This window comes from Phyllopteryx taeniolatus, chromosome 16 (assembly GCF_024500385.1).
Source record: "Phyllopteryx taeniolatus isolate TA_2022b chromosome 16, UOR_Ptae_1.2, whole genome shotgun sequence".
NCBI lineage: Eukaryota > Metazoa > Chordata > Actinopteri > Syngnathiformes > Syngnathidae > Phyllopteryx > Phyllopteryx taeniolatus.
The window spans coordinates 19,712,343-19,725,612 of NC_084517.1; the positions used below are offsets into that span (position 1 = coordinate 19,712,343).

General features: G+C 41.5%; 2 protein-coding genes across 5 annotated transcripts in view; one reads left to right on the forward strand and one right to left on the reverse strand.

The window, feature by feature from the left end:
* Positions 1–7,368, forward strand: LOC133466575 (E3 ubiquitin-protein ligase TRIM35). Of its 2 annotated transcripts, none has more exons than XM_061750429.1 (6): positions 1–1,804; positions 3,102–3,197; positions 3,310–3,540; positions 4,685–4,743; positions 4,847–4,959; positions 5,026–7,368. In XM_061750429.1, exons 1-6 carry the CDS (start codon positions 1,226–1,228, stop codon positions 5,562–5,564), a joined length of 1,617 nt encoding a protein of 538 aa, XP_061606413.1. In that variant the 5' UTR covers positions 1–1,225; the 3' UTR covers positions 5,565–7,368. The 2 variants fall into 2 exon arrangements, with proteins under 2 accessions (XP_061606413.1, XP_061606414.1); XM_061750430.1 differs by having other exon boundaries at positions 4,721–4,743.
* Positions 3,438–13,270, reverse strand: part of LOC133466582 (G-protein coupled receptor 183) — an 11,398-nt gene continuing 1,565 nt past the window's right edge. Inside the window, exons 1-3 of one of the 3 annotated variants that reach the window (XM_061750447.1) lie at positions 12,263–13,200; positions 7,476–8,632; positions 3,438–3,571 (exon numbers count right to left, since the gene is read on the reverse strand). In XM_061750447.1, the coding sequence (XP_061606431.1) occupies positions 7,677–8,621 (945 nt within the window). In that variant the 5' untranslated portion in view covers positions 8,622–8,632; positions 12,263–13,200 and the 3' untranslated portion in view covers positions 3,438–3,571; positions 7,476–7,676. Of the gene's footprint in view, positions 3,572–7,475; positions 8,633–10,771; positions 11,142–12,262; positions 13,201–13,270 lie in introns of those variants that run through there. The other 2 variants (XM_061750445.1, XM_061750446.1) reach the window with 2 other exon arrangements.

Sequence of the window (13,270 nt, forward strand, 5' to 3'; positions counted from 1 at the left end):
CCCTTTGAGTGGCATTTGGAACTTTGTTTTTAAAAATAATTATCTTGATCAACTCGTTTAAAATAATACAACACAATGATGAGGCCTTCAGGTGCGCTCGTTGCCACCCATTTCAACAAATACTCACTGGCCACAATATTAGGTACACCTGAGACCCAAAACAAGAGCTGTGTGAAACATGTTTACAGTCATTGAAATGGGACACATTGTTGAAATTGGCCTTTTTGTTTGTGTTTATTTGTATACAAATAGTTGGGCTTCTGGATTCCCTGCCCACACATCAAGTGTGAAATTAAAGAATGAATGAAATCTTTTGTTATCTGACTTGCGTTGCGCAAGGTAAGCAGAGCCGCACCGGGTATTTGTTGGATGCAGATAAGCCTTAACGGTGCTTCTGATAAGTGGCACTTACTCGATTGGTCAGGTGAAGTTGTCAACGTTGATGTGGATATTTGTGTTTGGGGATGTGTCCAGGCGCCACATACACACAGTATAGTTTACAAACTGTTGCCTCTATGCGTTAAAATGGTTGTATTGGCTTTATGGGGACTTTTTTTGTTTTTTTTAAACCCAGAATCTGGGCTCTGCTTACGCTACTCTAGTAGCAAAGCAAGTTGGGGTGTGCGCACTTTTGCAACCGAATTATATCAGGTTTTTTTTTTTTTACTTTTTTTTTTTTACTCCCTCTTTCAGAAAATTAAAGTGAGTTGTAAAGGTTATAGGTCACATTAATGGTCGAAACAGATTTGAAATCACAACCCATGACGGGACAGAAAAGTCACAAGAACAACATCAAGTAGAGCTGGAGCCTTGTCAGGTTAAAAAATAAGCTAAAGCACGACTTACTTGAACTTCACTTTCTGGGATTTTTGCAGGAGTTGAACTTTTTGTTTCACGGGGTGCGACCATCTTGGAAATGGGAGTTAATTGGCCCAGTTATTTGTCATTTTTCAGAATTGCAACTCGAGCTTGATTTGAACTAAGTAGTCATTTCTAGGTTTTAATCTTCATTTCTGCACTTTGCTTAAAAAGGACAAAAACAGAGTGCGCCCACTGGAGTTGTGAGTGGCCCACTTAGCAAGAGAATGTTTTGTTTTCCAATGGACTGCGTGATGAATTAATGAGTGTGAATAATTGCTAACGTGGCGTGTCTGTTCTGAAAGAGTTGACATCCTGCATGTTTGCATTCCACAGTTGTGCAAAGTAACCGGCCAGCAAGCAGCCAATGTCGCTCGACTTCCTGCTTCTGAGTTTTTTTTGTTTTTTTGTATTGTTGTCTGACTGCATCCCTCAGCAAGCCTCCTCGCAGCCCGGCAGGATACAACTTTTTGTCGGGGACAAGTCTCACACAGACTCATCAGGCAATCATGACGGAATCTGTGAGAACTTTCTAAAAAGCCGGCTTTATTGGACCATGTCGCTCCCGGAGGAGGACCTCACTTGCCCCATCTGCCACGAGATCTTCTCCGACCCGGTGGTGCTGTCGTGCAGCCACAGCTTCTGCAGGAGATGTCAGGAGCGCTGCTGGGACGCGCGCCTCCGCGAGTGTCCCGTGTGTCGGAAGAAGACCTCCAAGTCCAGCCACTTCCCCAACCTGGCCCTGAAGAACATCTGCGAGGCCGTGGTGCAGGCCCGCAGGGAGATGGAAGCGGCGGAGGAGAGGCTGATGTGTCCCCTGCACAGGGAGAAGTATAAGCTCTTCTGTCTGCGGGACAAGGAGCCCATCTGCGTGGTGTGCCAGTGCTCCAAGGCGCACAAGGACCACCAGTGCTCGCCCGTAGAGGAGGCGACGACCGACTGCAAGGTAAACAGCGGGTTGCCAAACTCTGCAGACGTTGAACTGTTCACAAACCACCCCAAAAAAATAGAAGTCACGAGTGGAAAGTTTCTGGAATCGGCAATAGCGAGGCAGTAGATAATCATACGCGAGGGCACATGCGGTGGATATCAAAAGGCTACACATCTCTGTTCAAATGATACTTTTTTTAAATTAAAAATTGCACTTCAAATATTTTTTTTTTTCCATTCGAGTTGTACAGAAGAAAAATTACTTTTCAAATGAATGATTTTGGTCATTTTGGACATTTGAACAGGGGTGTGTAAACTTTTGATATCCACCGTTCACAATTGCAACACTTGCGACATAATATTAAATGGATACAAATTCTATTAAATAAATAACAAATATACAAATGTAAAAAATGAGATAAATAAAAATGCCATGGAACAGATCTGTCAAAAAATGAGATAAATACTTGAATAAAAATTCTATCAACGACATAAATAAACATGCCATTAAATAGATAAAAAGGCACAATTTAAATGTTATTAGATGAAAACAATTCCATCAAATAAATGATTACAAATGGAATTAAAGAAAGAAAAACGCTACATTTTCAATGTCATTAAATAAATAAAAAAACATCAAATGAATTCAATTCCATCAAATAAAACTTATTAAACAAACACAAATTGCATTAAATAATCAAAAATGTTGTAACATTTTTTTCCATCAAATTGATAAAATTCAATCAAATAAATGAATACAAATGCAATTAAACAAATACAATGCAACAAAATGAAATGTCATTGGATAAATATTTCATTCAATGAGTCATGAATTAAACAAATACAAATTATATTGAATGCCCAAAAATACCATGAAATAAATGCACATCTTTCAAAATTTTTTAAATGGCATTAAGTATAACTAAAAATGCCACTGAATAAGCCATTAAATAAATACAAATTCAAAAAAATCCATTCCATAAATAGAAATATGATTAAATCAACAAGTAGAGAAGAAAATCTTGGCACACCATAATTGTTGGTACATTCCTGCAATTGGCAGTGTGCGCACTGACAAGAACGAGGCAGTCAATGGCGATAAAGAAGGTTATGACTTCACGAAAGATAGAATAGATGAATATGCTTCTCCTTAGCCGTGTTTTTTAACCTCCAGTAACCAGGCGAACACCTCCACGCAGAATGCTGCTCGTCAAGTCTGTCTGTTGTTGCTGCTCATGCTGCTCGAAGGCATTCCAACTCGTCCAAACATTCACGCTGTATACTAGCTCATTCGTTTCTGCTTGGCTTCCCAGGATAAACTAAACGAGACCCTCAAGAGCCTGCAAGACAAACTGGACAAGCTCAAGACCATCCACAAGTCCTCCGTCGACATGTTCAAGCACATCAAGGTGAGCCGTCGTCAGTGGGGGACATCGTCGTCAGGAGACGAAAAACACGTCATCTGGAGCAGTTCACAATTGCTATTTATAATAACCTGAACAAAAACCCTCGCCCCTCTAGGATCAGTCGGCGGAGACTCAGGATCTGATCCGGGGTCAGTTCGAGGAGCTCCGGCAAATGCTGGGCCGGGAGGAGGCGGCCCGGCTGGCGGCGGTCAAGAGGGAGGAAGAGGAGAAGATGGCGGCCACGAACGACAAGATGAAGCAGATGGCGGCCGAGGTGCTGTCTCTGGCCGAGAGCGTCGGCGCCGTCCGTCGGCTGCTGGAGGAAGACGACGTGGACTTGTTGAAGGTCTGTAGGCACCGGCGAGAGCGCCTGACGGCTGCGTGAATAAATGAAAACGTCATTAGACAAATAAATTCAAATGTCATGTCAAAAATAGAAGCGCCATTAAATCGGTACAAATTCTATTCAATAAATACAAATGATCAAAAACAAATACAATTGCTACTAAATAAGCACAGATTCCATAAAATAAATACAAAAAATGTCATTAATTGAATAAAAGTAATTAAATAAATACAAAAGAAAATAAATAAGTAAACATTCAATTGAATACATTTCATGAAGTAAATCAAATTTCCTAAAACAGAAAAATATTCAATTAAGATTAAATACATTTGAAAAATTTGTAAATAAACGAGAATTCCATTGAATTCATACAAATGGTCTCTAGTAAATAAGAATGCTATTAAATAAATAAAATTGTCATTCAATAAAGAAAAAAAAGTCCATAAAATAAATACAAATGTCATTTAATAGCTCATCATTGTGATATAAATACAAATTTCATAAAATAAAAATGTAATTGAGTAAATAAACATCATTTACAAACAGCGACTAAAAATTCCACTGTAATTAAATACATTTCATTTTGTAAATTCAAAAAATCCCTGCAGTAAATAAACAAATGCATTTAAATTTTCCATCAAACAGATTTTTAAAAATCCATTACATGAATGTAAATTCCATTCAATAAACACAAATGATCTCGAATGAGAAATGCTGACTATACGATTTTCATACAGTCAGTAAAATCCCATAAAACAAATGTTTTCAAACGCATACAAATAAAAAATCGCGAAAAAATGCCATTAAATAAATGCATTCCATACAATTAATTTAAAAACAACAAATAAAATGCAATATAATACAAATTCCAAATTACATACAACACAATTACAAATTCCATAACATATAGAGAAATTCCAGGAAATAAATAAAAAGGTAATGAAATCAATTCTTTTGAAATAGCTTCAATAATATTCCAAAATATTAACTTCCAGAATTATCTTAATGAATGAGCAATTTATACAATTAGATCGCATTGTAATTAACGTAATCATACATGAATAATCTTCTTCAGTTGTCTTTGTGAGACGCGAAATCCCTCAGCATTCACACGCAACGCGTGTCGCAATTGCATTCTCACCAGATGATGTTGGAGTTTCACGCTCTTTTCTTTTCACAGAAGTTTAAAGATCACGAGGACAGGTAGGGAATCATTGGTCACGTGCTCAACGTCATTTTTGACTTGCGGTCACTGGAGCGCTCGCGCGCGCGTGTGTGTGTGTGTGTGTGTGTGTGGTGCCGACAGAAACGCAACGCTGGGCTCAAACAACATGTGCGGCGTCCTCATCGACGTGACCAACCATCTCTCCAACCTCAAGTACAGAGTGTGGGAGAAAATGCTGGAACATATTGATTACAGTGAGTGTGTGTGTGTGTGTGCACGCGTGTGTTGAAAGACACTCCGGCTCATTTCCTGCCTTTCAGCCCCCGTGACCTTGGACCCAAACACAGCGCACCCTTGCCTCATCCTGTCCGACGACCTCACTTCCTGTCACTACAAAGACCAGATGAACAGTTGCCCCGACAACCCGGAGCGCTTCCACTTGAGCGCCGAGGTGGTGGGCGCCGGCGCGCTGGGCTCGGGAAGCCACCGCTGGGTGGTGCAGACGGAAGGCAACCGGGACTGGCTCCTGGGCGTGGCCTCGTCGTCCATCCCCAGGGACGCCGAGGTCAACGCCAGGCCCGAGAACGGCTTCTGGACGCTGTGCTTCAGGGACGGCCAAGTCAAGGCCATGACCTCCCCGCCGACGCCGCTGGCGGTGTCCAGGACGCCGGAGCGAATCAAAGTGCACGTGGATTACGACAAAGGCGCCGTGATGTTTTGGGACGCCGACGACGACTCGCTGATTCACGCGTACGAGCACAACTTCGCAGAAACGCTGCTTCCTTACTTTTACACGCAGAGCAGCCATCCGTTGAGAATCCTGCCGGAGAGGGTGCTTGTCACGATGCTGAGGCAATGAGCTTTTCAATGACCTCATTTTTCGCTTGCCGCCATATAGCACTCGGCCCAACGACGGCTCACAACTTGTAATTTGTTGCGCTCGTAAGTCAGGGTACCATTGTACTTGGAATATTATACAGTGGAACCTCTATTTCAATTCCCGTTGAATTTAACATTTCCGAATTTGACCACATTTTTTTTTGGGGGGGGGGGGGGGTAGAAGGTGAATATTTATTCTCATTATATACGGAAGCGTATTGCTGCCACACCAGAAATAAAGGTTCTGTATCCTGTTACAACATAAGTTTCACGTGATAACGTCATAAGTTTCATGTTATAACGTGTTAAGTTTCACGTTATCACGTAGTAAGTTTCATGTGATAACGTGTTGCACGTTATAACGTGCTAAGTTTCACATTATAACGTGTTAGGTTTCACGTTATCATGAGATAAGTTTCATGTGATAACGTGATAAGTTTAGGTAATTAAGGACTCCGCCAGTGACCTGAACCTGAAAAAATGGTTTCGTTTTGCCTAATGCGGAAGTCAAATTTATTACATTTTAACGTGACTTTTTACAGTATAAAGTGAAACTTATCACGTTATAATGTGGTACTGAACCTTTTGTTTTTTCCTGTTACGCTTCCGTAATTATACACAGGTTAATCGGTTAACGTTAAAAAGTGTGATGTAGAACGTGTCAACTCTCCCTCGGCAAGCCTCCACCACCACCTCCATCAACAAAAGCCAATAGTTCCTTCTGTAACGTGAATTCAGATATTTGTTTCGCAATACTTAATACATGTTTGAAGATCATTTCTGAAAGATTGAGAACTATGCTGTCCTGAATGGTGGAGATATACAGTGGTGTTCAACTGTTTTTCACCATTTCAGTTTTCCAGATGTTTTTTGGGACGGCAAGCACGAGTCGCCCCCCCCCCCCCACATAAGAAATGAGCACACTTGCAAGTGCAATGTGCAGTTAGCTAGCTAGCTATGCCTACACTTTGAAAACGCATCCTCCTTTTGGATAATCTGCCGGTGTGGCCGCTTTAGAGCGCCTCATTGACGGCCACAAGTGCGTGCACATCACGGAGAGAACAAATAAAGTCCGACTTGACAGCCACAGTGTGAACCGTGCTTTGGGCTGGTGTGGCTGCTTTAGAGCGCCTCGTTGTTGCGGCAAGTCAGCAGATAACTTTTTTTTGTTTTATACTTGTATGATGGTAAATGTTAAAAAAGGAAAGTATCGAGTTAGATGAGTATTTTTTTTTAAATTTTTTATTACGCGACAGTAAACAGTTTACAGTTCTCTTGACAGTAAGGAATGTTACTTAAAAGACCGCCGGCACAGTTAGCAGTTCAGTATCGTTTAATGATGGCGACATCTTGATTTTTGTCAAGTTATATTATTTCCTCAGGGGAAAACTGGTTTCGAAATGTGGACAAATCTTAGCAAAGGGGTTCCACTGTATTAGCGCCTTGTATTCGACGTCTTCAGTACAAGTTTGCTATTCATGTCTGCAACCGAGTCAATGCTCGCCTGCACTATTTTCCCTCCCTCAAAGAAATGCACATCATGCCTAACTCCTATACATCAAGTGTTCATTCTATACATGAAGGTGGGAGTTTGTTTGAATTTCATGTCTTGTTTTAAGTTACAGGCCGGAAAATCTGCGGGAAATTTGCACAGAACAGCATGTGGATTATTGCTTTTGTACACGAGGGTGCCGAGTCAAATGAATAATTCCAAAAGGCTGCTAGCTGTAAGTATAATCACACTTTGAAATTAAAGGTGCGCTTTTCCACAATTTGAAGCAGTTGCCAGGTGTCTGTGACTTGCTTTCGTCAAAACACCCCAAGGGTCACGAACTAAAGAACACTTCACGCCAAAAAAACTAAAAAAAAACATTGATGCAGCTCTGCTTACCTTGCACAAGTTTGACAACATCGGAAGGGCAGAACGACTCGCTCCCAGACACATTTTCAGAAGACCATTAAAAAAACATCAATGCTTTGTTGAATGAAGTGTTTATAGATGAAAGCGAACAGGGGTGTGTCGACTTTTTATAGTCCCTGTATAACACACTACAAAGAATTAAGAGGAGGGCTGGCTTTAAAAGTGTTCTCTTTAGTCCGACGGGTTTTGCGTCGCAGGCGGTGTTTTGTCTTTGTCCCCGGCGACACAGGGGCAGCACTTTGGGACGCAGGCGTCCGGCAGGAAGGGGAGCTTCTTCAGGCGGGACAGGTAGACCAGAGGCTGGATGGTGCTGCTGATGTTGAGGAAGGCGAAGCCCACGGGCTGCACGTAGCAGCGGAAGACGTCGGGCGAGTAGTAGTCCTCGAAGGGGAACAGGGCCACGGGCGGCAGGTAGTTGGCCACCACGACGCAAAGGAGGGACAGCACGATCTTGAACGCCTTCCTCTTCATGGGACGCATGTCGTCCTTCCCGACCCCGCCCGACTTCTTCAGGGCCCACAGGATGCTGGCGTTGCACACCACCATCCAGGTGAACGTGGTCAGGATCTCGCCGGTGAACACCTTCTCGAAGTCGGGCAGGCCGCCCACCACCTTGGCGGCGGAGTAGGCGAAGGTGAGGCCGAAGACCAGCGCGGACAGGCCCAGCCGGTACTTGACGTGCTTGAGGTGGCCGAACGCCAGCGGGAAGACCACGGCCAAGAAGCGATCCAGGCAGATGCAGGAGAGGAACAGAGGCCCGCTGGTGTCCTTCACCCCGTAGGAGAACTTGAGGGCCGACCACACCGCCTTGCTTTGCCAGAGGTAGAGGTTGAGGAAGCTGACGGGCGTCATAAAGCCGAAGTAGGCGTCCAGGAAGGCCAGAGAGCCCAGATAGATGTCGGAGGTGGCCGGCTCTTTGCGGTTGCACACCAGCACGGTGATGACCAGGATGTTGGCGGGGATGCCCACCACCACGTTGGCGCACTGCAGCGTCAGGTCGAACAGGATGCCCTCCACTTGCGAGTCGCAGCCGTCGAACACGCTGAAGGCTTTCCCCGTCAGGTTGAGGTGCGCCGTCGCGCTCACCGGCGTCGGCCACGATGCGTTGGCGGCCATGGCGGCGGATTCTGATGGGAGAAGGGTACAGTGGATATTAAAAGTCTACACACCCCTGCGACCAACATAAATAATTTCAAACCTTTTTACACCATTATTGTGACCTATAACCTGTACAACTCCTGAATTTTTTTTGTCATTGTTTTGAGCGGGGAAATACAACCCCAATTCCAATCAAGTTGGGACGTTGTGTTAAACAAATAAAAACAGAATACAATGATTTGCAAATCATGTTTGACCTATATTTAATTGAATACACTACAAAGACATACATTAGATATTTAATGTTCAAACTGATAAACCTCATTGTTTTTAGCAAATAATCATTAACTTAGAATTTTATGGCTGCAGCATGTTCCAAAAAAGCTGGGCCAGGGTCATGTTTCCCACTGTGTTACATCACCTTTTCTTTTAACAACATTCAATAAACGTTTGGGAACTGAGGACACTCATTGTTGAAGCTTTGTCGGTGGAATTATTTTCCATTCTTGCTTGATGTACAGCTTCAGCTGTGGAACAGTCCGGGATCTAAGCAGGGGCGCCCATGAAAAAGATGTTGCTTGGATGGCAGCATATGTTTCTCCAAAACCTGTATGTATCTTTCAGCATGAATGGTGCCTTCACAGATGTGTAAGTTATCCATGCCATTGGCACTAACACAGGCCCATACCCTCACAGATGCTGGCTTTTGAAATTTGCTTCCATAAGAGTCCAGCAGTTGAAATGTGGACTCGTCGGACCACAGAACTCTTTTCCACTTTGCATCGGTCCATCTTAGATGAGCTCGGGCCCAGAGAAGCCAGCGGCGTTTCTGGGTGTTGTTGATAAATGGCTTTTGCTTTGCATAGTAGAGTTTCAAGTTGCACTTACGGTTGTCGCGCCGAACTGTATTTACTGACATTGATTTTCTGAAGTGTTCCTGAGCCCATGCGGTGATATCTTTTACACATTGATGTCGGTTTTTGATGCAGTGCCACCTGAGGGATCGAAGGTCATGGGCATTCAGTGTTGGCTTTCGGTCTTGCCGCGTACATGCAGTGATTTCTCCAGATTCTCTGAACCTTTTGATGATATTATGGACCGTAGATGATGAAATCCCTCAATTCCTTGCAATTGTACGTTGAGGAACATTGTCCTTAAACTGTTGGGACTATTTTCTCACGCATTTGTTCACAAAGAGGTGAACCTCGCCCCATCTTTGCTTGTGAATAACTGAACAATTCAGGGAAGCTCCTATTCTACCCAATCATGGCGCCCACCTGTTCCCAATGAGCCTGTTCACCTGTGGGATCTTCCAAACAGGTTTGAAGAGCATTCCTCAACTTTCTTACTTTGTCTTTTTTGCCACCTGTCCCAGCTTTTTTGGAACGCGTTGCAGCCATAAAATTCCAAGTTAATGATTATTTGCTAAAAACAAAGTTTATCATTTGAACATTAAATATCTTGTCTTTGTAGTGTAGTAAATTAAATAGAGGTCGAACATGATTTGCAAATCATTGTATTCTGTTTTTATGTTTAACACAACATCCCAGCTTCATTGGAATTGGGGTTGTACAAATAAACGGAAAGGTAGTTGCATAAATGTGCACACCCTCTCTTCACTGGGATGCGGCTGTGTTCACAATTAACCAATTGGATTCAAACTTTTTTGTGCTTTCTTGTGGAAGCCTGCAGGTTATGTGCAAACAATAACCTGTATTTGGAACTGTTCATAATTCCCTGCACCTTGTCTAAGGCCCAAGTGTCAGCTGAAGAAAAACAACCCTTGCTGGCACTGGGGCTTAGTCAATGTGGAGTGAATTATGGACAGTTCTAAATACAAGTTGGTGTTGGCACATAACCTTCAGGTTAGACAGCACAAAAATGTTAGGAAAAGCCGACGAGAAGATCTGAAATTTGTTCGGGGTTAATCAGTCACTTTAAATGGTGGCCTCCCATTTGACATAAGCTTGATTGCGATTGGTTAATTCTGAAGTCACATCCCCAGTTTTAAAAAGGGGGTGAACACTTGTGCAACCACATTATCTGAGTTATTTTTACTTCCCCTCTTGATAAATTCCCCCCCCTCCCCCAATTGAGTTGTACAGGTCACGTTAATGGTGGGAAAAGTTTTGAAATGATTAGTCTTATCTTTTTTAAAGCATAAAAACCTGGCATTTGAACAGGGGTGTGTCGACTTTTTATACAGCGCGGGTTCACTGTAATTGGGGACAGCTTTAAAAGAGCGTAAACACAATCCAAACCCCATCAGGGCTTCTTGTCCTCAGGCTGTTTTCTTGTTATTGTGCCCGTGCGGACCCTCCTCGGGGAAGGGGGGCCTTGTTTTCAGGGACGTCGCCATCACTCGGGAGGATTCTCGCTGCAAGCTCCGCCCATTCAGAGATGGATAAAAGGACGTCAGTCTGTACATTTTTCAACCGATTCGCCAGCTCACAAATACACCCTCATAAGTTGTCAACATGGAGTGCTTTTTCTACAGATTCCATTTTTTTTTGGGGGGGGGGGGGGGGGACTACCAAGAATGGAGTGTTATGTCCATAACGTCTTTTTTTTTGGTTTTTTTTTGAAGAAGAAGAAATGCAAGGATCTCCTCGTACAAGCCGCCAGAGGCAGCAATTGTTCCTTGCGTTCCCTCTGCGGATTGTCCTCCCTAAAGCTCAATTCTTTTCTCCCGAGGGACTAATCACAATGACAGAAGATGGTCTCCGGAGGCGTCACATGGAATCAATTGTGTTTTTCAGCGGGGAAAGAGAGAGAGAGAATAAAAAATAAAAATCCAAAAATTGATGACATTTTTGGATTTTTTTTAATGAGCCTACCCAATGTCATCCTTTGTATTGTTGGGTCCTTATTCAACAATAATAAAATATTTTAATGAAAATGTGCATTTTACAAATATGCATGTCTGGTTCTATGATTTTTAGTTAGAATTATGAATGTAAAATTTTTTTTACTTGAGGGATGTCTGAACAGCTATGTCCCCGCCCTTTTTTTTTTAAGCCTTTAAAAAAAAAAAAAAAAGTGGTACCATTTCCCCCAAAATGTTCCAATATATAAACATTTTTATAACTATGTAATATGTAGTATCAAATACTTTGTATCTCGATATATTTAGATGGAGAGGAATCATTTTGGCAATAAATACTAGTAATACATAAATACTTTCAGTAAATCATAACATAGACTTGTGCAATATTGTAAAAAGTTGGTGAAACAGCACATAAACTGGGTCTTTATTTTTGCAAATATCTTTGGTTTTGGTGTGGAGAGTCTTATTTTTGCAACCAATGCTAATAGAAATATTAAATTAATAATATACAGTATACTAGTACAGTATTACTGGCAACTCTTTTGCTTAATTAGAATAACAATGGAGGAGAAATATTGGTAAGAAATGTTTTAAGGTTTTCAAAAATATTTTGCTGACTTTAGGTATCTCGTAAAGTGCTTATAATAAATAACAGGATTATTTATAACCCATAAAATCCATTAAAGGCAATTCAATGAAATGGATTCATAGGCAGAATGCAGCTGTATTTGAATTAATCTCACACAAAAAAACAAAAAAACTGGTCCAGAAATACATCAAGTGCACAAATCTACAAAATTCAGATCAATGTTTTCTTTTTGTTTTTACTCACCAGTGTGAAACAAAGCTGTTTGCGGAATAGCAGGCGGGACGTGGCCGCAGTCGAAATTGTGTTGGAGTGAGCTGAGGTTTCTTCCATTTATAAGAGGTGACCCATAGGGGAGGATCTCCTGGAGTTTTACAACATCTTGCTGTCCCGAACCTGTTTTTTACGTGACCTACTTACGACCAGCATTTTGTCTTTCTTCAGTGGAAGCTGAAACAGTGTTGCGGACCAAATTTTTACACTTCGGTTTTGTCATTTTCAGTGGTTGGATGTTAGCAAGCTTAACATGTCCACTCTGTCAATAGTGAAGTCAATTTAAATTTTTTATTTTTTTTTCCCTCCTCAGAAATTCAAATGATATTTGTTAAACAGTACACTGGAAGCTTGCTTCAGTGAATCATGTCACTAAGTGGTCATCAAATGCTAATATTAGCCAAAAATGTCCACCCTGTCATCAAGCTCACATATTTTGCTGTTTGCAAGTCGCATACATTGTCTTCTTGGGGTTAATTAAATTCGCGCGGGAGCTTGACCAATATGCATTTCCACCAGCATCTACTTAATACAATCAATATGAAATCCAGTGGAAAATCTCTTGACTTCTTCAGGGTGAAATGGGGAACTATTAAAAGGTAAGTTCATTTATCAACTACATATTTATTTTAATGTAAAATGTAAAATCTTTACATTTGTTGGTTCTTAATTATAATGACATTTAAAATTTTTAATGAGCATATTCGCGCGGGAGCTTGACCAATATGCATTTCCACCAGCATCTACTTAATACAATCAATATGAAATCCAGTGGAAAATCTCTTGACTTCTTAAGGGTGAAATGGGGAACTATTAAAGGTAAATTCATTTATCAACTACATATTTATTTTAATGTAAAATGTAAAAACTTTACATTTGTTGGTTCTTAATTATAATTATTGAATTTTTTTTTAATGAGCATTAATGAAAAAAGGTTTCATTTCAGAAACTATTTTGCACACACAACTTTTTTCCCCTTCA